The sequence below is a fragment of the Hibiscus syriacus genome, unplaced genomic scaffold (genome assembly GCF_006381635.1).
Source record: "Hibiscus syriacus cultivar Baekdansim isolate YM2019G1 unplaced genomic scaffold, ASM638163v2 tig00110777_pilon, whole genome shotgun sequence".
Taxonomy (NCBI): Eukaryota; Viridiplantae; Streptophyta; class Magnoliopsida; order Malvales; family Malvaceae; genus Hibiscus; species Hibiscus syriacus.
The window spans coordinates 470,360-488,878 of record NW_024062858.1 but is presented as its reverse complement, the minus strand read 5'-3'; the positions used below and the strand labels follow the sequence as shown (position 1 = coordinate 488,878).

Below are 18,519 nucleotides of genomic sequence, written 5' to 3'. Positions count from 1 at the left end.
TGATGATATAATTTTACTATTCTTATAATCCTATACAATTGGACATAATCAATCTATGTTTAAACTGTTAAATTAAATAAACGAAAATTATAGCAATTCATAGAAAATCTACCTTAAATTTAAATATAATATATAATTAGATTAAATGATTAAAAAATCTAAAATAAATAATTAGAAAAAAGATAATTGATTTTTTAAAAATATGTGCACGTGACAACCGTATGCATGACTGAAAGAAGACATTACAAATTATGAGGTAAAAAAATAAAAAAGAATTTATCGAGTAGTTTCAATCGTAAAAAGAAAAATATCATTTTTATAGAGATATTGAATTTGAACAATCGTGTTTGTAAAATATATTTATATTGTCAATAGATTAAAAAATTTAAAATAAATATTATCTTGTAATTATTTCACATTATTTAAAAAAAAAATAGCGATAGTTACGGCAAAACTTGGGAAAGCAGCACATCTAAAAGTTATATATATAAAAAGAAGTGTGAATGGGCATGCGTTGAACCCTTTAGCACTTAAAAGAAGACTAGCAATGGTCAGGTGCTGAGGAGACATGACCCTCAAGTGATTAGGATCTTGGCAAATTAAAACTTTTACTTCAAAGTTCAAAGGATAAAATAAAACGGCCTTTAGATGATGGGTCATGCATGAGGAGAAAACTTTAACTTTTGGGGACAGTGGTAAATCAATTTTCAATTGAGTTAAGTTGGAGAATATTTTAAGTTTAAATTTTCTAAGTTTAAGTTGAATTTCAATTTTTCTATTTCGAGTTAAATTGATAAAAAAAAATATCAATCCTTTAATAACTAGAATGAAAATAATCGATTATTTTGTCAAAAAGATTGACCCCTCAAAAAATATATCGATCCATTAGGTTTTGATTTACATGGAAATGATTGAAATTACCTTTTAAAGCCTTAAAAGTTGATTGGCATGTGTTAGATAATGTTTTCTAGCACATTTCGTATGAATTGTATAAAATTATTGTTTCACCCCTCCAATTATATTTACGTGCTTGGCATAGTTTAAAAACACGACTAGGTTGTTTGCCCATTATGGTGTATGCTTTAATTTGTAATCCTTTTGTTGATGCTTGAATAATAAATAATTATTTTAACTTGATTAAATAAAAAATAAGTGTATGTTTTGTTCCATATCATTTCAATAATTAATGTGATATTTGACATCTGAGTTAGATCATCCTAATCGAGTAGTGTTACATTCCACGACCAATCGAGTATCGAATAACAATTGTAAAAAACTTTGATAATTCTACAATTTTGGATCAGTTCTTGGAGTTCTTGTGTTTACCCATGGTAAATTAAAAATAGAATAGCATTTTTTTTTCTAAACTACGATACTTAAACTTTGTTGGGTAGTTTTTTTTTTATTTAAAAAAATTTGTTTATTCTTTATATTTTTAAGGAACTTGTGAAGAAAGTGTGTAGTAACTTAATGATTAGCTTAAAATAATCTCCAACAAACTTCGATGATATTTAGGTCAATCCCAATAGTGAATTGAACTGTCTTGGGAAGTAAAGTAACAGAGTTTGAAATCAAAACCGATATGATCCAATGACAGATTTAGAAAAATTGGAAAAAGGAAAGCTAAAGAATTGTAAGTTAGATTTGTAGAATTCGTGACCTTTTCCTGTTAAGTGAACACATAATTTTCGTTCGGAAGGCCAGAAAAAGATAAACCAAAAATTTTGAGCTTCAACGACAAAAAACGAGGGTATCATGAGACTTTGACCAGATTCTATAGTTGGGAGATTTTTTTTTTTTTGATGTGAAAAATGAATGAAACAAAAGTTTTAGACTAAATTGATATTTTCTCTAAAGTTTAATAGTCAAATTATAAATTAATCATTTTTAACTTGCTACATCATCAAAGTAACAATAGTTAAGGGCTCAATGATCAAATTGTAACAAATCAATTAAGTGATCAAAACACAACTTTTTCAATTTTGGTGATGAAAATTGAATAGAATTGAAAAAGAAGTGACCTAAAGGGTACTTTACTATTCTTAATATTATTGTTGTTGTTACACGTTAGGTTTTTGTAGTATGTATTATATAAATGTATGACACCTTTTCTCAACCTAGTTATTTTTTAACTAATAAATTTATTATTGAATAATTATTTAAACATTTACAAAATATTTCTAAGGTTTGAGGCTAACTTTTATAATAAAATAATAAAATTTAAAATTTAAACTTATATAATTATAATTTGTATAACCAAAGATGTACAAATAATTAAAATTCTTTATAATTATATTATCGTACCATTGAACTGTGATGTCTATTATTCGAGTTCGAATAAAGATTAGGTGAATTCACCAATGTTGAACACGTTTAGGTAGCCATGGCCCATGGGCACTTTTAAGATTGGAGAATTTAACATAGATTTCTGGAAACGCTTAAGAACATAATCTTAAACGATTGATTTATATTTGGTAATGGCCAGCATCAATAGCTTCATAGACTAATGACCAGTATGGAAACATTAGCCTGCCATAGCTTAGCATCTTTGTTCCAAGTTTTTTTCAGGCGAAATGTTTGAGAATTCAACAATCTGATTCGATCAAATACATTAAGCTGACACAAGAAGCAATACCATATCTATGGCAGTATAGAACAATACTCGCTGTGTATACAGTTGTCAGACTTGAGACTGATGTCCGAGACTTATATTTACTTCCTCATCAGTAGAACTACAGTATGTGCTGCAATACTCCGATTTTCTCCAAGGCTGTCAACTCTTTCATGAGTCTTAGCCTTGAGATTGACAACAGAAGGGTCAGCCCCTAGCAGCTCAGACAAGTTGGCTTTGATAGCCTCCTTGTGGGGGCTCAGTTTTGGTCTTTGAAGAATTAAGGTGGCATCTAAGTTTCCAATCTCATAACCAGCCTCATGCATGAGTCTCACCTGAAATGAAAGCATGTTTCCGAGGATGAGCATGATTAATCTAAATAGTCTGTAACAGATAAATCAAGTATATATTCCTAGAATAGAAAGATATAAACAATGATGGGATCGTATGACACACCTGGCCATATTACATAATCCATACGAGGGGAAAAAGAACTTGATATGTACATTAGAGTTCTTTAAATGATAAAGAGATTCAGTTATTTACTACTAATTTCTACAAGCTGAATTCAGTAGAAGGGAACGGATATCTCTTACCCAGATCAAGCCAGTAAATGGGTCAGTAGCGTCTATATTATAAAATTATCATAGATGTCATATATTCCCCTACTTTATACTTTGTTTTGAATTGCGAACTTGTTAATGTTCTTCCATATGCCTTTCCTATCAAAGTAAAACTTTTAGAACACCTAACAGCCAAGTCCTTGAAATTTGTTCTAAAATAGTTGGATTGCAATAGGGGAGCATTTCATTCACTCAGTCTTTTCTTTGAATGATGCAGTATACATGAAAATTCAGGTTCAGAAAGGATTTTCCAGTATAAAAAACATGAATATCTAGTTCAGTTGAGAATAAAGGTTGACGCGATTTCCAACCACAAACAAATTAGGCTGTCTGAAGCAACAGTCATTGAATTGTGGTTGGTGAGTCACCGTCAAATAAAGCAGCAGAGTTTTTACATAACTCTGCAGTGAAAGACTATCATACCTGGTAGTCTTCTCTTAAAAACATCCTTTTTCTAAATCAAAAATCATGTTTACAAGTCACATGATGTATCCCCGTGTAGAATCACTTTCACAGGCTAGTTGAATATAAGGATAGATGAAGCTTCCTTCATCGTGTACATGGACTTACGATATTAGCGGTTAAAGTTCCAATATGAAAACCTCAATCTCATTTTTCAACAACAAAAAACGAAGCTGTTCTGACGAAAGATTAATGCCTGTTAGGTTCATTGTATCAGATAAAGTACCAAAGTTCATTGCATTGTGGTTGGAATGTCACACCATCCAGACCATAATTAAAACATCAGAGTTTAGCTCTAATGCAGAAGATTCATTTGCACTTCTCGACCACTCAACACAGCAGGACTCTATTGATTTACTTTGCTGATGCATCTAAAACAAAGTACTGAATGCTTGAAACTAGAAACTCAATTTTTGTTTTCTAAGCAGATTGAATTAACAAGTGATGACCCTTAAGAGATCAACAAGCAGTGTCATATCAATACCATATATGGGTCGACTACAAAGACCGACTATGCAGTCCAACACATACAAGGAGTTTCTTCTATTCCTTCTATCACGTTAACAAGGGTACAAAGGATATGTTTCACAAAATCTTAATACTTGAATGTTACATCAAAGTTCATTAGCAGAGCCTACAACTTTAAGATTCTATTACTTTCTATTCAACAATTCGTTATTTTATCGATACTGAAGTTCTAATCTAGGATCAGTATCCCAGTCTTACACTTTCCATCTAAGCTACTAAAGTCCGGATGACATACACAGATTTTATAATATGGCAATGACCAAAGAATCAGTCATTTATTCCCTGTGATGTAAAGGTAACCACCAGTGAACCAGACAACAAGCTAAGGGAGAATCCACTGAAAATTAAGACCCATAAAAATAGATAAATAAGAGGAATATCTCAAAATTACCCACAATCTAAATCAGATAAATACTCACAGCTTCTTTGATGAATACAGAAGATGCAGCCCCTTTCCACTTAGGGTCAGAATCTGGAAATATCTGCCCTATATCAGGAAGGCCTAAAGCTCCCAAGATTGCATCAACAACACAATGAAGCAGCACATCGCCTGCAACATATTGATCCCCCCATATAGTTAGCATCAAAATAAAATTGTAGAAATTAAAACAGGAAAGAGTAGATGAGAAAATACCATCGGAATGAGCCTCACAGCCTCTATCATGAGGAATATTAATCCCACCAATGATCAAAGGGTAGCCAGGCTCCAACCGATGAAGGTCGAACCCATGACCCACTCTAAAAGGTAAAGACTTGGAAGGTTTGGTGGAGGTAGCGGGTCCATCCACTGCAACTGAAGTAGCGGCTGGAGAAATTGAAGCTCGAAAAGTAGAAGATGATGATGATGATGCTACGAAGTTATTACGATGTCTGGGGGTTGAGATACGAGGATTAGGCAACAAAATGGACTTGTTATGGATTGTTTGGGTGATGGGTTTTGCGGGAATCGGAGAAAAACTGTAAAAGTGAGTGGCCATCGCCGTTGAAATCTTTGTGTAGGCAGAAAACGGGATCTCTGTTTCTTCGCTGTATAGTTTCAGGCTTTTTGTTTCGTTGTTGATTCCGGTTTTGTGGCCATAATTAATTTTCGATTTTCTCTAGATTTTTTAATTACCATAAAAATTAGGATAAATTATACAAATTGTCCCCTAATTATAAAATATTACTATATTGAGTCTGTAATTATTAAATATTATAGAATAATCACTCAATTATTTATATGTTTCAAACTTTTATTTTTTCGTTAAAATATTGACGACTGCTTGAACTAGAATATGATAAAATTATATTTTAATGATGTATATTGATATTGTTGTTACTTTCAAGGACTAGTTCGATAACATAATATTTTAAGCACTAGCTTGATGACATTGTGTAAACGGATAGTCGATCCACAAAGTATAAATCAAATGTTTTTGAGATCACATTTTATTATGTTTCAATCAATACGCTAATGTCTAGTTCAGATGATTGTAAATTTTTCAACGAAAAATGACGAGTTGAAACACAAAAATAGTCAAATGACTATTTTATAATTTTAATAATCAAATGACTCAACAAAAAACACATACACTATAATCGAAGAATTTAACCTAAAAATTTTATGTCAAATTAATCGCCAAATCTATTTAATTATAGTATAAATTATTTATTTAATCATTCATCTATTGTTTTATTTCTATTTTAATTATTTATTTATTTTTTTTAAATCTTATATATCATTATATTTTATTTCTATTTTGACTATCCTTGTTAAAAAATTAATTTGATCTCAACAAGTAGAAACAAAATACCATTATGTGGCGTTTGATTCGCTGGAATGTTTATAAGGGAATTGATATTTGTGAAGGAATTGAAATCTGTTAGGAATTGGAATCCAATTCCGAATATATGAATTAGAAATCCGACCCGACCCGACCCGAAATAATAAAAAAATTATTTTTATTCAATAAAAACAGTGATTTAATTGGAAAAAATTATATATAGAGGTGTATTATTATAATAATTCCTAAATATATAAGATAAAATTATATATATTTTCGGGTCGGGTATTTTTCACCCTAAACCTGAACTCGACCCAACCCGAATATCATACTTAAAAAATCGACCCGACCTAACCAAAATAAAATTTCACTCGAACCGACCCGAAATAATAAAAAATATTTTTATTCAATATATGAATAAGTTACCAAAAGATTGATGAGGGTAGTATGATCAAATTTCAATTCTCTTAAAAAAAAAAAAAGGAATTGAATTCCATCCATTCTTCGATGGAATTTACTTTTCCTCATTTGATGGAAAATTAAAGTCATAAGGAATTCAAATTCACTTGAAAAATTTAAACCAAACATGTTAAAATGCTATTTTGACAAAGTGAATAAACATTGTTTCAGTCTTTTAAAGACTAAAAGAAAGGAAAACAAAATTCACTTCACTTTTAATCATTATACTGTTTGTAACACGGGAAACTGAATAATAAAGTGAATTGAGAATCTAATCCATCGAAAAAAGAAAAAAAAATTGCATTAAGAAAGGAAGAAGGTTCGGGAGGGTGAAACCTTTTCCTAACGGAATCTTGGCGTTTCGATACGTACTGATCTTTGAGAGAAACAGTGGGGTTGACTTAATTTCTTCACCAAATCTTTGTCTCGACATTGCTCACATCTGTTTAACCAAATCTTTGTCTTTGTTTTACTCTTTTCTGGTTTGGGTGTTTCGAGTAATTAAAAAAATCCGGTGCCAACGAACTTGTTATGTCAAGAAATTCACAAGAAAGCAGTGAAAGAAAGAACAGCCGCAAATTCAAGTAGAGGAGACTGAAGAAATTGAAATTCGTTTGAAAACTTATTAATCCCTGTCACAGCAATTCGAAATGGTATCCAACCCAGAAAGGTTTGGGCTTTGGACATGGAAAACGGACTGATTTAATAGAATAGACTGCGGAGAATAAGCTCGGCCCATTGAGGAACAAGAAAATATATATATACGAAGAACGGAAAACGAACAGAACCGGAAAACGAAGAATGGGGAACAGCCAGTCACCTGCTCCAAATCATCGTTTCAATTCAGCTTCAAGGTTGTTCTTTCTCCAAACAATCTCTACTTTAATGTTTGATCATCTTTTAATTAAAAGAATTTCTTTTGATTTGTTGGTATGATTGAACTAACGAAAATACTTATGTTTTAGAGCTTTTACACCGAAGGAATTAGAGGATCTCAAATCACTCTTCACTTCCCTAGCTGCCCAGTCTCAGACCAATGGTCAATATGTTTCTTCATCTGTTTTTCAGGTTCTCTTTTTTTGGATTTACCCATTTTTAGTCATGAATGTTTGCTTTGATTTGGGAATTTTTCCTCCTTAACGAAAGTACTAGTTTGGATGTAGGCTTACTTCGGGTTAAAAGGTCCTCTTGGAGATAGAATGTTCGATTTAGCCACCCAGGGGCGAAAAGATGATAAGCTTACCTTTGAAGACCTCGTGATCACTAAAGTAATTACCTTCGAGTATACCGCATTCGACACTCACCTAAATTCAAATTAGCACAGATTGAAAATTTTAATGTTGGTTATCAGTGCTGAGCACAAATGATTAAGAAACAAATGTGGTTGGTTATATATAACTTCACTTGGTTGTTACTTTTGTTATATGTTTTTACTTATGGGGATGAAGTAAAAAGGAAAAGCATCCAAGTTTTCTTAAATAATTGAAGTTAAAATTCAAGATTTTGTGGATGACAAAATTCATGGTTTTGCTTCAATGTGGAATGGTCACCATATTTTAGTGTTTGTTACCGTTTTACTATTTGTTTATACCCAATCAAATGCTACAATTTTGAGCTTTAGTAACTTTCGAAGTAGAAAACTAATGTCAGAAGTCAATTAACAAGAGCAACAACTAAGGGAACCTATGTTAATTGGTGCTTTGAATTGAGCTTGCAGGACTATTGGTTTTATGTTTTAATTTTTGTAGGGGACTTATGTGAAGGGGACAAACGATGAGATTGAGGAGTTTATTTATCGATTGTTGGATGTCACAGATGATGAAATTTTGACAAGGTAAAATGATGATTGTCTGCGGTAATGTTTTCTTTACTTCACCAACTCACTTTTTTCTGATTATAAAAATTGTTTCTGTCAACGTTTATTTCCCAGTACATGAAACCTAACGAAGGAACAAATTTTCAAGTTAGAAATTACTCTTACCATCTAATTATTGGAAGCTACTTGAAAATCTAGCTATCTCTGTCATGGCAGAGACCTTCTAACTTATGTGGCTCCTTCTTAACGACAGGTCTGACTTAGAATCTGGTCTAGTCACAATGTTTGACCATATATTCCACCTGAAAGGTTCTCAACCAGAACCAAGTTTGCGCTGCTACATGGTGGAGACATTTCTGAATGCTGCGACATTCTCAAAGGATCATGAGGGACGTAATGATAAAAGTATGTCTTTTAAGGATTTCAGATGCTGGTGTACTCTTGTACCATCTGTGAAGAAGTTCCTTTCAAATTTACTAGTGCCACCAGATCCAGGTTCTCCATGCTTCTTCTCTGATATGTGGCCTTTTCTTTTGTAATATATATCATTCTAGTAGCATCATTGGAGAAATAATTTCTTAAAAGTATGAATAGATATGTATATATTATATAATTTAGAATCTGTATCAGCGTGACATTGTTCAACCATGCATGTGCTTAACTTAACAAAATTATGTAGTTATCTCAATGTGATTTGATTTTATGGCCCCTCCAGCTTAACTCCGATTAAAGCCTGATTCATTTTGGAAAAACTTATTTTTGTTTGTGTTATACTAATTTGTGAAGGCTTAACTTTGATTAAGCTGGATTATAGATTAACTGGATACATTTCCCGATGGCAGTTACACCAAATCATATCCTGTCTCCTATGATTTTGATTGAAATTAGTATCATAAGTCCATTTTTAATGTTACTTTTCTGTGTAGGGAGACCGGGATCTCAGATTCCTAAATTGTTGCATTCGGAGAATATAGATCCAAGTATATTATTATTGAGAGATGAATATGCTTGGTATATTGGAGGGGCTCTATCTCATGAAGAGATAGAGGAATGGAAACTCTTGTATCATAGTTCATTAAATGGCTTAAGTTTTAACACATTCTTGGGGAACATATCGTAAGTACCCTGCTTCCTTTATGCTACCATCTTATCTCTATTCAGACCCCATAAATTGTTGTTTCCATCGGAGTGCAAGTCATACGAAATTTATAATCTGATTAGTTATATTTGTTGCTTTTCTAAACTATGATCGTTTAATATTTTAGACCATTTTGGAAGACCTATGGATAATTTTAGTATTCTGTTTTGAAAATATGAAATTGGTCATATCTAAATCCTTCTGAATGAATCATGATTGTATTTTAATTGATTTTCCATGAATGTGATTTTTTTGAATTTCAAACCTAGTGAGAGAAGCTCCCGCTTCTCTCTTGGTTGAAGGTGATTTTATTTTCATCCATTATTTCATCTTTACCATCGCCGTCCGCCAACGTTAATCATCACCGTCCGCCGTCCGTCGACCGCCGTCCGCCGCCTGCCGTCCGCCGTCCGCCACCACACTCCGTCATCCGTTCGCCGCCGTTTTGCCTCAGGATGTTCCTTTCCTCACTCTGATTCCATTTTCGAGGTTAGTTTTTAGAGAAAGTCAGTCTATCGGCGTAGATCTAAACGTCGGTTTTCACCGATTTTCGCCGCCGTCCGTCGCCAGTTCTCCGGTTTACCACTGGGCTCGCTTTACACGTGAATAAATCCCTTCTATACGAACATCCAGACCCGTTGCCAATCTCTGTGAATCAGTCTTCGATCGTTTTGTCAAAACAGAACAAGTCATGGGTCTGTCAAGTTGTTCTCCCGATCTAATCCATTTCTGAGGGTTTGGTTGAAAGACAACTACGTAGTTTCATCTTTCCTCAGGTTCAAGTTTCTACCTGTTGGACTCTTTTCATCATCTCCACCCTTCTCTTCTTTGCCGGCAGTCACTACATTCATCACCGCCGGGCGCGCGCCATGAACTTTGTCATGTACCGAGTTGGTTAAAGCATGGCTGTTTTGATGTGTTTAACCTTGACTCTCATTCTGGTTTAAGGAAAATTCAGACCTAAGTTTTTTCGGAAGTTCAAGGACTGTCCCATTCAAGAATTGAAACATTCGAAATTCCAGTTGTCTAAGAGATTTTCCAGAAGGTGCAGAAAAAACAGTTTATATTCTCATGCCGGGTGCTGAACTTTTTCTCAGCAGAGTCCTTCGGTCCAAGCTCTTCCGCCCTTTGCAGCTGCGCCTTCTCCGTCATCTCACCCTCCTCATCATGACGTGGTTCGTACGATCTTCATTATGGGTCTGCCTGAAGATGTCAAAGAGAGAGAGCTGCAGAATCTATTGAGATGGCTTCCAGGTTTTGAAGCTTCGCAAGTGAGCTACAAGGGAGAAAAGCCTAAGGGTTTCGCTTTATTCTCAAATGCAGAATTTGCAGTTGCTGCCAAGGATGCCCTTCAGAGAATGGTTTTCGATGCTAAGTTGAAGTCTTTTCTGCACATTGAAATAGCAAGGAAGAATCTTGTTGTTAAAAGTGGATTAGTTACAGCTTCTGATGGTTTAGACAAGTATGGATGTGATCCTGTTCCTCCATTACTGTCAATGCCAAATTCAGCTTTTGTAGCATCTCCTAGTTTTCATGTGTCTGGTAAAAATGGGTGTTGCAATGGAAAATCTGCAGTAGATGGTGTCCTCGAGGGAACCAAGGAGTCCATCACAAAGGGCTTCAGTAATGACAAGTATGGATGCTACACGTTATTTGTTGAAAATTTACCAGAAAAGATCCATTGGAAGAGGTTTGGATCTTTATTTTGCTCCCACGGTCGGGTACTTGATGCTTTTATTCCAAATAAAAGAAATTCAAAAGGAGTTCGCTTTGGTTTCATTCGCTTCGCTTCTATCGAAGAAGCAAGGAGAGCGACCTCAAAAATGAATGGCTCTTACATCGACGGAAGCAAAATTGGTATTTTTTTTGGCTAAATTCAAACCTCGTCATTCCTATTGGAGAAAGTCTTCGACAGGGGTTGTCCGCAAGTCCGAGATAGAAGATGATTCGAGTAAGAATCATTATAAAGTTGAAGGCGTTATAGATGAAGAAAAACTTCAGGTGTTGAGCAAATGTCTAGTGGGGTGGTGCAAAGACTTTATCAAAATCGGTCATCTCGCTAGACAAATGCATGCGAAGGGCCTCACTGGCTTCTCCTTAATGAGAGCTGCTGGAAATGCGGTATTAATGATTTTCGAAGACTCTGCTTCATTGAGAAGTGTGAAGAACGATAAATCAGAGACTCTCGCAGAGTGGTTCTCCATAGTAGAAGCTTGGTCAGAGAGTTTGGTTTTGGAGTGTCGCCGAGTATGGTTAGTCTGCGAGGGTGTTCTGTTTCACGCATGGAATTGGGATACTTTCAAGAATATTGCTGATAGTTGGGGTCAGTTGCTAGCAATCGATGAAAGCTGTTAGTCACCATTATCCTTTGATCGGGCAAAAATTCAAGTCCTCGCAAAGGCTGGAGCGAGAATTGATGCGACGTTGGAATTGAAGGTTGGTGACAACTCCTTCAAGATCATGGTGCATGAGATAGAGCCTTCATTCAAGCCAAACTCTTGGGCTCCTGAAGAAGACGAATCCCAATAGATCTCGTCTCTCCAATTGTGGTTTGATTTAGTTTATATGGTTGTGGGTGTTGCTTCTCTTTTTATTATGTTCTCTTGCGCTGTTTTAATCCTATTGATGGAGGTGTAATTAGAAATAGGTGATTCAACTATGATTTTGGAAGAGGTTATATGAGGTTAAGGTGTTTTGTTGTAATGGTGTATATCACCATAGGAGGATAATCCGGTGTTATCTTTTGTATTGGGTATTATTATTAATAAACTTTGAGGTACTCTTTTCTTCCTTCCAATGTTCGTTAACATACTTCTTAGTATGTGAACGAATACGAAGGGAGTTTTTAATGAGACCTCCAACTTCTATCAAAAAAAATCATGACTGTATTTTCCTCATTTTTCTTGAACATTTCCAAACATTAAACTCAATCTTTTGTAACATGCTAAAAATTATGGTACGGGCTGTATGGCCTCCATTGCTTTTATAACTTCGGGTATTTATCCTTGCTTCTTTATCTAGTTTAATTTGAAGATGCTTTGATCAAGAACTCTGTAAACCATGTAGTTGATGCACTCTGCTCTTTAGCATATTATATACATGGAACAGTAAGAGCTCATTGTGGAGGCTGAGAAACTTGGTGATGCATCTATTAGGGAGACCTAAAAGAAACTATCAAGCACTTAACTCCCTCTCTATCTCTTGTGACACATCTAATACCTCTCTTGTCTATGATAAATTATGGGTTTTTTACTAGAATTTGCCAGCTGGATCTCATATTTCTGACCACATCTAATACCTTTCTTGTCTTTGTGAGCGGTCCATTATGTAAAATAGAGAATGGAAAATTTCTCTGCATCAGATGACAAATTGTTTAACAATTGTTTTGGTCTTTCTCTATTTTCATTTTATTTTCTTTTCCTTTTTCTCCCTGAAGAAAGTATAGATTCCTAGTACGTTCTAATTTTATTCCATTTTCATGGTTGATGGAATTATATTTTTAATAAGTTGCTTAATTACTCAATTGAACTGCAGAAATGATGATGGGCGAACTGTCCTGATCATCAAGGATAGAGAAGGTTACATATTCGGAGGTTTTGCTTCTCAGCCTTGGGAGAGGCATAGCGATTTCTATGGGGACATGAAGTCTTTTATCTTTCAGCTCTATCCAGTGGCATCTATTTTTAGGCCAACTGGAGCAAACAATAATTTGCAATGGGTATGTTTTTACTTGCTCTTGTATCATTTTCTTCTAGGTTTGTTTTCGCTTTCATTTAAAGCTGAAGCCAAGTAAGTTTGAATCATTTGCCTCCAATTCCGGTACTCACGTTTTGGTTCTGATAGGGGATTTCTTACTAGTAGGCCTGTCATCATTGGAAGAAACACTAGTGATTTTAGTAAAAAAAAAAAAATCTAGAGAATCTGAATCTAGACCGTTTCCTGAACAATTATTCCATCATGCAGTACACTTTGAATTTTGCAGAATTTATTTTAACAGCTTTCGTAACTTGAGGACGGGTTGGAATTATTGTTAAACATAGGTTGTCCAATATTGATTCTAAAATCAGGGATCGAAGTGGTTTTTAGTGACCACTAAGATGCAAGGAATTCTTAATGCTGGGCCTTGGGGCGGTTTATCCGCACACTTCTTGTGCATATGAGTTTAGCTATTTATGTTTCTAAAAATATACATTTGCAGTGTGCTGCAAACTTCAGTTCAGAGACAATCCCGAACGGCATTGGTTTTGGAGGACGCATAAATCACTTTGGCTTGTTCATCTCGGCAAGCTTTGATGAAGGGCATACGTTTTCCTGTACCACTTTCAATAGCCCTTGCATTTCTAAGACCAGCAAAATATGCCCAGAAGTTATAGAATGCTGGGGAATTGTTATAAAAGGAGTGGAACAAGAAAAAGCGGATGTCGTTAAGGGCACAGTGTTAGAAAGGTTCAAGGAGGACAGGCACATGCTCAACATGGTCGGGATCGCAAATGCGAGCGAGTAGCATGCACTTGTAAATGGTGTTTGATAATCTACAAAAGTTGCATCACTAAATGATGAAGGCACCAAGTCATTGCAGCACTATAATTATTTGAATCTGCCCTTCGTTAGTTGTGTATTACTGGATCCTATATAGGCTACCGTGGATGATGAATCCATGCCCTTTGAAATGTTGTAATGCTATTGTGAGGACCACTTACTGTGAAATATCGATAGCTATTATAGTCGTTCACCATGAACAAAAATCCTTGCATTTAAGGGATTTAATGAAAAAAATAATTTTTTTTCATTTCAAGTGCCTAAAGTTAGGTGCCTAATATTTGACTAAATAGACTTGAAATTATGCTTTGTTAATTTTCATGGGTCACTATCTTAATTCTTTTTATTATTAAAAAATTACATGAATAAATACCTACTTAAACTTTTTAATTTAAATTTTAAATTTTATTATTAATTATTTAATTTCTTTGAGTTTATCATGACTCGTTCTTAAATCTATTTTTAAATAATATTTGAACAAATAATTAAAAATACTTGATGATAGATTAATTCTTGTTGGTGAAGGAGAAAAATATAAAACTAGTATATTAAATAATTATCATAATTGAATCCTATGGAAAATTAAATAATTTAGCTTTGCTTTTGTCACACACTTGGACACAAACCAGCTTTCATAGTACTATAATTATAGTCTGAAGTCTAGGCACACACAAAAGAGAAGCTCCATTTTTTCTCTGTAACCAATCCATGGAGGTTGGCAAGGAACCTGAATCAAACACTAAGACAATAAGAAAAGCTATGCCAATAATAAACTGCATCATCCTCTCTGTAGGCAACTGTGCTGGACCAATTATGATGCGCCTCTACTTCATCCATGGCGGTAAACGAGTCGTTCTCGAGTTGGCTCGAGACGGGTGCTTGGCTTGTCATCCTTCTCCCAATCGCTTGTGCTTACTTTTACAGTTCCAGGACCCAACCCAGCTCCCAAAACAAGCTTTTCTTCATGAAACCGCATTTGTTCCTTGCTGCCGCCGTCATCGGAATCCTCACCGGCCTTGACGACTACCTCTACGCGTATGGGGTAGCTCGTCTTCCGGTTTCGACTTCATCTTTAATAATTGCCTCGCAGTTGGCTTTCACAGCAGGGTTTGCTTTTGTTTTGGTAAAGCAGAAGTTCACTCCTTATTCCATAAACGCCGTGTTTATGTTAACGATCGGAGCCGGCGTTCTAGACATGCATACGACCGGCGACCGTCCCGGGAATGAATCGAACAGGGAATACGTTATGGGGTTCCTAATGACCGTCGGAGCTTCGGCCTTGTATGGCTTTATTCTGCCTCTGGTGGAATTAACGTACAAGAAATCAGGTACGCTCTTGTGATGGAGGTTCAAACGGTGATGTGTTTGTTTGCTACTGTTGTTTGGACCATTGGCATGCTGCTTAACGATGATTTCAAGGTTACTTTTTCTTCTCTCTTTTTATCATAAACTCTAGCCGGCTTAAGAATATCCCATTTCCATCAAATGAAATTATATACTTTAATTAATTTGTCACACTTTGAGTTATATTTTGCAGGTAATTCCAAGGGAAGCAAGAGAATATGAGCTTGGGGAAAGAAATTATTACGTTATTGTGATTTGTAGTGCAATAATATGGCAGTGTTTCTTCTTGGGAGCCATAGGCGTAATCTTTTGTGCTTCGTCATTGTTATCGGGAATTATAATTGCTGTTTTATTACCCGTAACTGAGATTTTGGCAGTCATTTTCTACAAGGAAAGTTTCCATGCGGAGAAGGGAGTGGCACTCGCACTCTCACTTTGGGGCTTCCTCTCTTATTTCTACGGTGAGATTAAGGAATCCAAACCAACCCTTCAAACGGACGTGGCCTCACTTTCTGACACACAGGCAACTGTGTAAAACACCGCCGATCATGGCTAAAAGTTTAATGGAATATTGCTGCATAAATTTATGAAACAAGTTTTTTTTTAGCTAAATCTAAATTTCATTTCAATGTTCAGGTAAGAATTTATGATTTCAGTTGATGTTGTTCTTCTTGAATGACTCAAGTTTGAGCAACTATATTTGTAGATCGTACGTTATCATAGGTAAAAAAATTTCTAAATAAATACTATTTTATTATCACTCCAAATTATTAAAAAAAGAGTAAATTGCACATTTAGTATCTAAACTATTATTTTTATTATGTTTTGATATTAAAATTTCATTTTTTTTAAATCATACCTAACGTTTATCTTATGATGACACGTCAATAACACTAATAAGTTTTTAATGACAATGTACTAAAATGAAACCTAAACTAAACGTTAGGTATGATTTTGAAAATAAAATAAAATTTGAGTATCAAAACAAAATAAAATTAATAGTTTAGGCACTAAACTTATAGTTTATCCCAGAAAAGCATGATTGATTTTCTCTTTCCCCGCTCAAAAATTATGTAACGAGAGGAGAATTAAAAAAAAAAAAAAGCAGCTGAACAACCGGATCAAATGGAGATCCAAAAATAGACAAGAAACAGCTAATTTCGTAACTTTGAGTTGCTAATAAATAGTTTACATATATATATTAATAACTAAAATATAAATTTACGTGTACTTCTATAAATGAAAACATCAAATACAATTGATTTGATTTTCTAATAAATTAAATGAAAAGAAAAGAAAAAAACATTTACATCGTAAAATCTCAAGAATAGCTTTCAAGTTCTTTTTATATTTCCTTCTACATATCATTTCATAGCAATCTTGGAATCAGATTCTATAGATTAGAATCCTTCACCATCGAATCCTTTCAATGTTTTATCAAACATCTTATGATTCTTTTTAGAGAAAATAACCTCAATAACCGAAAATTCCTTATAATATACGATTTTGACTAACTTTTTTTCGATTCGCCAAAATGACCAACAAAATCGCAATGCGATCTCTAAATCGCAACGCGATCTCCAGTATCGCAAATCAGTTTCCAAATTCGCAACGTGATTTTGACTATCGCAATGCGAATATGTAAATCGCAACGCGATAATACATAATCGCAACGCGATTCTGACTATCGCAACGCGATTCTGACTGTCGCAACACTAATTTCAAATTCGCAACAGGTTTTAGTTTCGCAACACAAATATTTTGGGTATATCCAACGACATCCTTTCCCATCCGGCAACAGGTTTTAGTTTCACAACTCGTTTGTTTAGTAAATTAATTTACAATAATGAAATCATCTAATGTTGATCATGTTTGGATAGATTTGTGTTTTGGAGGGTCATGGGAGAATGTTCATGGTGTTTTACAATATATGCCTTTACCCATGAATCTTCAACTAAAATTGTCATTAAAAAAGTTAACTTATGAAACTCTAATGTTACGTGTTGCAAATAAATTGAATTTAGAGCCCTTAAGTGGATTTAGGCTATCTTATCAGAGAAAATGTAAAGTTTATTTGTTAACCGACAATGAAGATGTTGAACGATTCATTGCTTACATTAGTGTTTCGCAAGATGATGTTACATTGTATGTTGTTGAACCTAGAAGTAGTGAAGTTGGGTCAGTAGCGGGTAGTAATCAACTAAGTTTTTCAACCCCAGTTTATGGTGCTCAAAATTTAATGGTTCCACCACAATTTCATCACCAAGAAAATTTTGTTTCACCACATTTCCAATACCAAACACAATCTCAAAACCCACAACCTTTCCCTAATCCAAATCCCAATCAACTTTCAGCACCAAATTCCGGTTTTTGTATTAACCAGTTAGATGATGATGAGCCAACAGAAAAAATTGTGAGTACTAGTCGGTATTCAAAATTTGATCTTGGTCAATACCCGGACTTTGATCTTGGTCAATACTCGGATTTTGATGATGTTTCAGAAGAAGAAACAGACCCTGCGTGTAATGATTTTGATATTGGTCAATACCCGAATTTTGATGATGAAATAGCCGCTGCCGAGGAAGATGTTGTTGATGATAATGAGGAGGAAGTTATAACTGTGAATGAACATGTTGAACATCTATTCTGTAATTCATATAACCCTAAAGAAGAAAAAGAAGAAGAAGAAATCCCCGAAGAAAAGTCCCCGAAGAAAATGCCACGGGAGTATAACTGGAATATGCCAGAATTACTTCAGATACCGGAAGAAGAGTTGGTAAAAATAGAAGTTGATTGTTACACAAAAATTATTCGTATCAAGAAAGATGATTGTTTTGATATATAGGAAGACTTGAAGATAGCTTTGTATATGAAATGTGTGGAAGATGGATATCAACTAAAAGTTAACAAATCAAGCAAAGATCGTTTCGAAACAAGGTGTATGATTGACAAAAACTGTACGTGGCGTATGATTGCAAAGAGGATAAAAGATTGTGAAATGTTTCAAGTTAAGACTTTTATTGATAAACATACATGTTCAAGAACCCAAGTTTTTCCTCACCATAGACAGGCAAACAAAAAGGTGTTGGGTGGTTTTCTGGCTGAGTTAATGTTTTTGAATGGCAGGGTATATCGGGGACATGAAATTATGACTGACATGAGTGTTCGGTTCAAGATTAGTATCTCATATTCTCAAGCTTGGAGAGCCAAATGTTATGCCTTAGAATTGTTGAGGG

The 18,519-nt window shown here is 34.5% G+C and overlaps 2 protein-coding genes and 1 pseudogene across 2 annotated transcripts; 2 read left to right on the top strand and 1 right to left on the bottom strand.

The window, feature by feature from the left end:
- Positions 1-2,514: 2,514 nt before the first annotated feature.
- On the bottom strand, positions 2,515-5,268 carry LOC120139944 (2-C-methyl-D-erythritol 2,4-cyclodiphosphate synthase, chloroplastic-like). Its single transcript, XM_039155034.1, has 3 exons — positions 4,859-5,268; positions 4,644-4,774; positions 2,515-2,946 (listed from the first exon to the last, which is right to left on the bottom strand). Exons 1-3 carry the CDS (start codon positions 5,199-5,201, stop codon positions 2,713-2,715), a joined length of 708 nt encoding a protein of 235 aa, XP_039010965.1. The 5' UTR covers positions 5,202-5,268; the 3' UTR covers positions 2,515-2,712.
- A 1,816-nt stretch (positions 5,269-7,084) lies between these two features.
- LOC120139943 (MTOR-associated protein MEAK7-like) lies at positions 7,085-13,943 on the top strand. The gene is made up of 8 exons (XM_039155033.1): positions 7,085-7,300; positions 7,412-7,514; positions 7,610-7,714; positions 8,195-8,280; positions 8,516-8,757; positions 9,189-9,378; positions 12,935-13,118; positions 13,599-13,943. Exons 1-8 carry the CDS (start codon positions 7,248-7,250, stop codon positions 13,902-13,904), a joined length of 1,269 nt encoding a protein of 422 aa, XP_039010964.1. The 5' UTR covers positions 7,085-7,247; the 3' UTR covers positions 13,905-13,943.
- A 649-nt stretch (positions 13,944-14,592) lies between these two features.
- Positions 14,593-15,856, top strand: LOC120139867 (annotated as a pseudogene).
- The last annotated feature ends 2,663 nt before the right edge of the window (positions 15,857-18,519 follow it).

Coding starts and splice junctions, on each gene's coding strand:
- LOC120139944 (XM_039155034.1), bottom strand. CDS start 5,201: ATGGCCACTCACTTTTACAGTTTTTCTCCGATTCCCGCAAAACCCATC. Junction 4,775..4,858: donor CTGTGAGGCTCATTCCGATG/GTATTTTCTCAT, acceptor AATATGTTGCAG/GCGATGTGCTGCTTCATTGT. Junction 2,947..4,643: donor CTGTATTCATCAAAGAAGCT/GTGAGTATTTAT, acceptor CTTTCATTTCAG/GTGAGACTCATGCATGAGGC.
- LOC120139943 (XM_039155033.1), top strand. CDS start 7,248: ATGGGGAACAGCCAGTCACCTGCTCCAAATCATCGTTTCAATTCAGCT. Junction 8,758..9,188: donor ACTAGTGCCACCAGATCCAG/GTTCTCCATGCT, acceptor TTTTCTGTGTAG/GGAGACCGGGATCTCAGATT. Junction 13,119..13,598: donor CAAACAATAATTTGCAATGG/GTATGTTTTTAC, acceptor ATACATTTGCAG/TGTGCTGCAAACTTCAGTTC.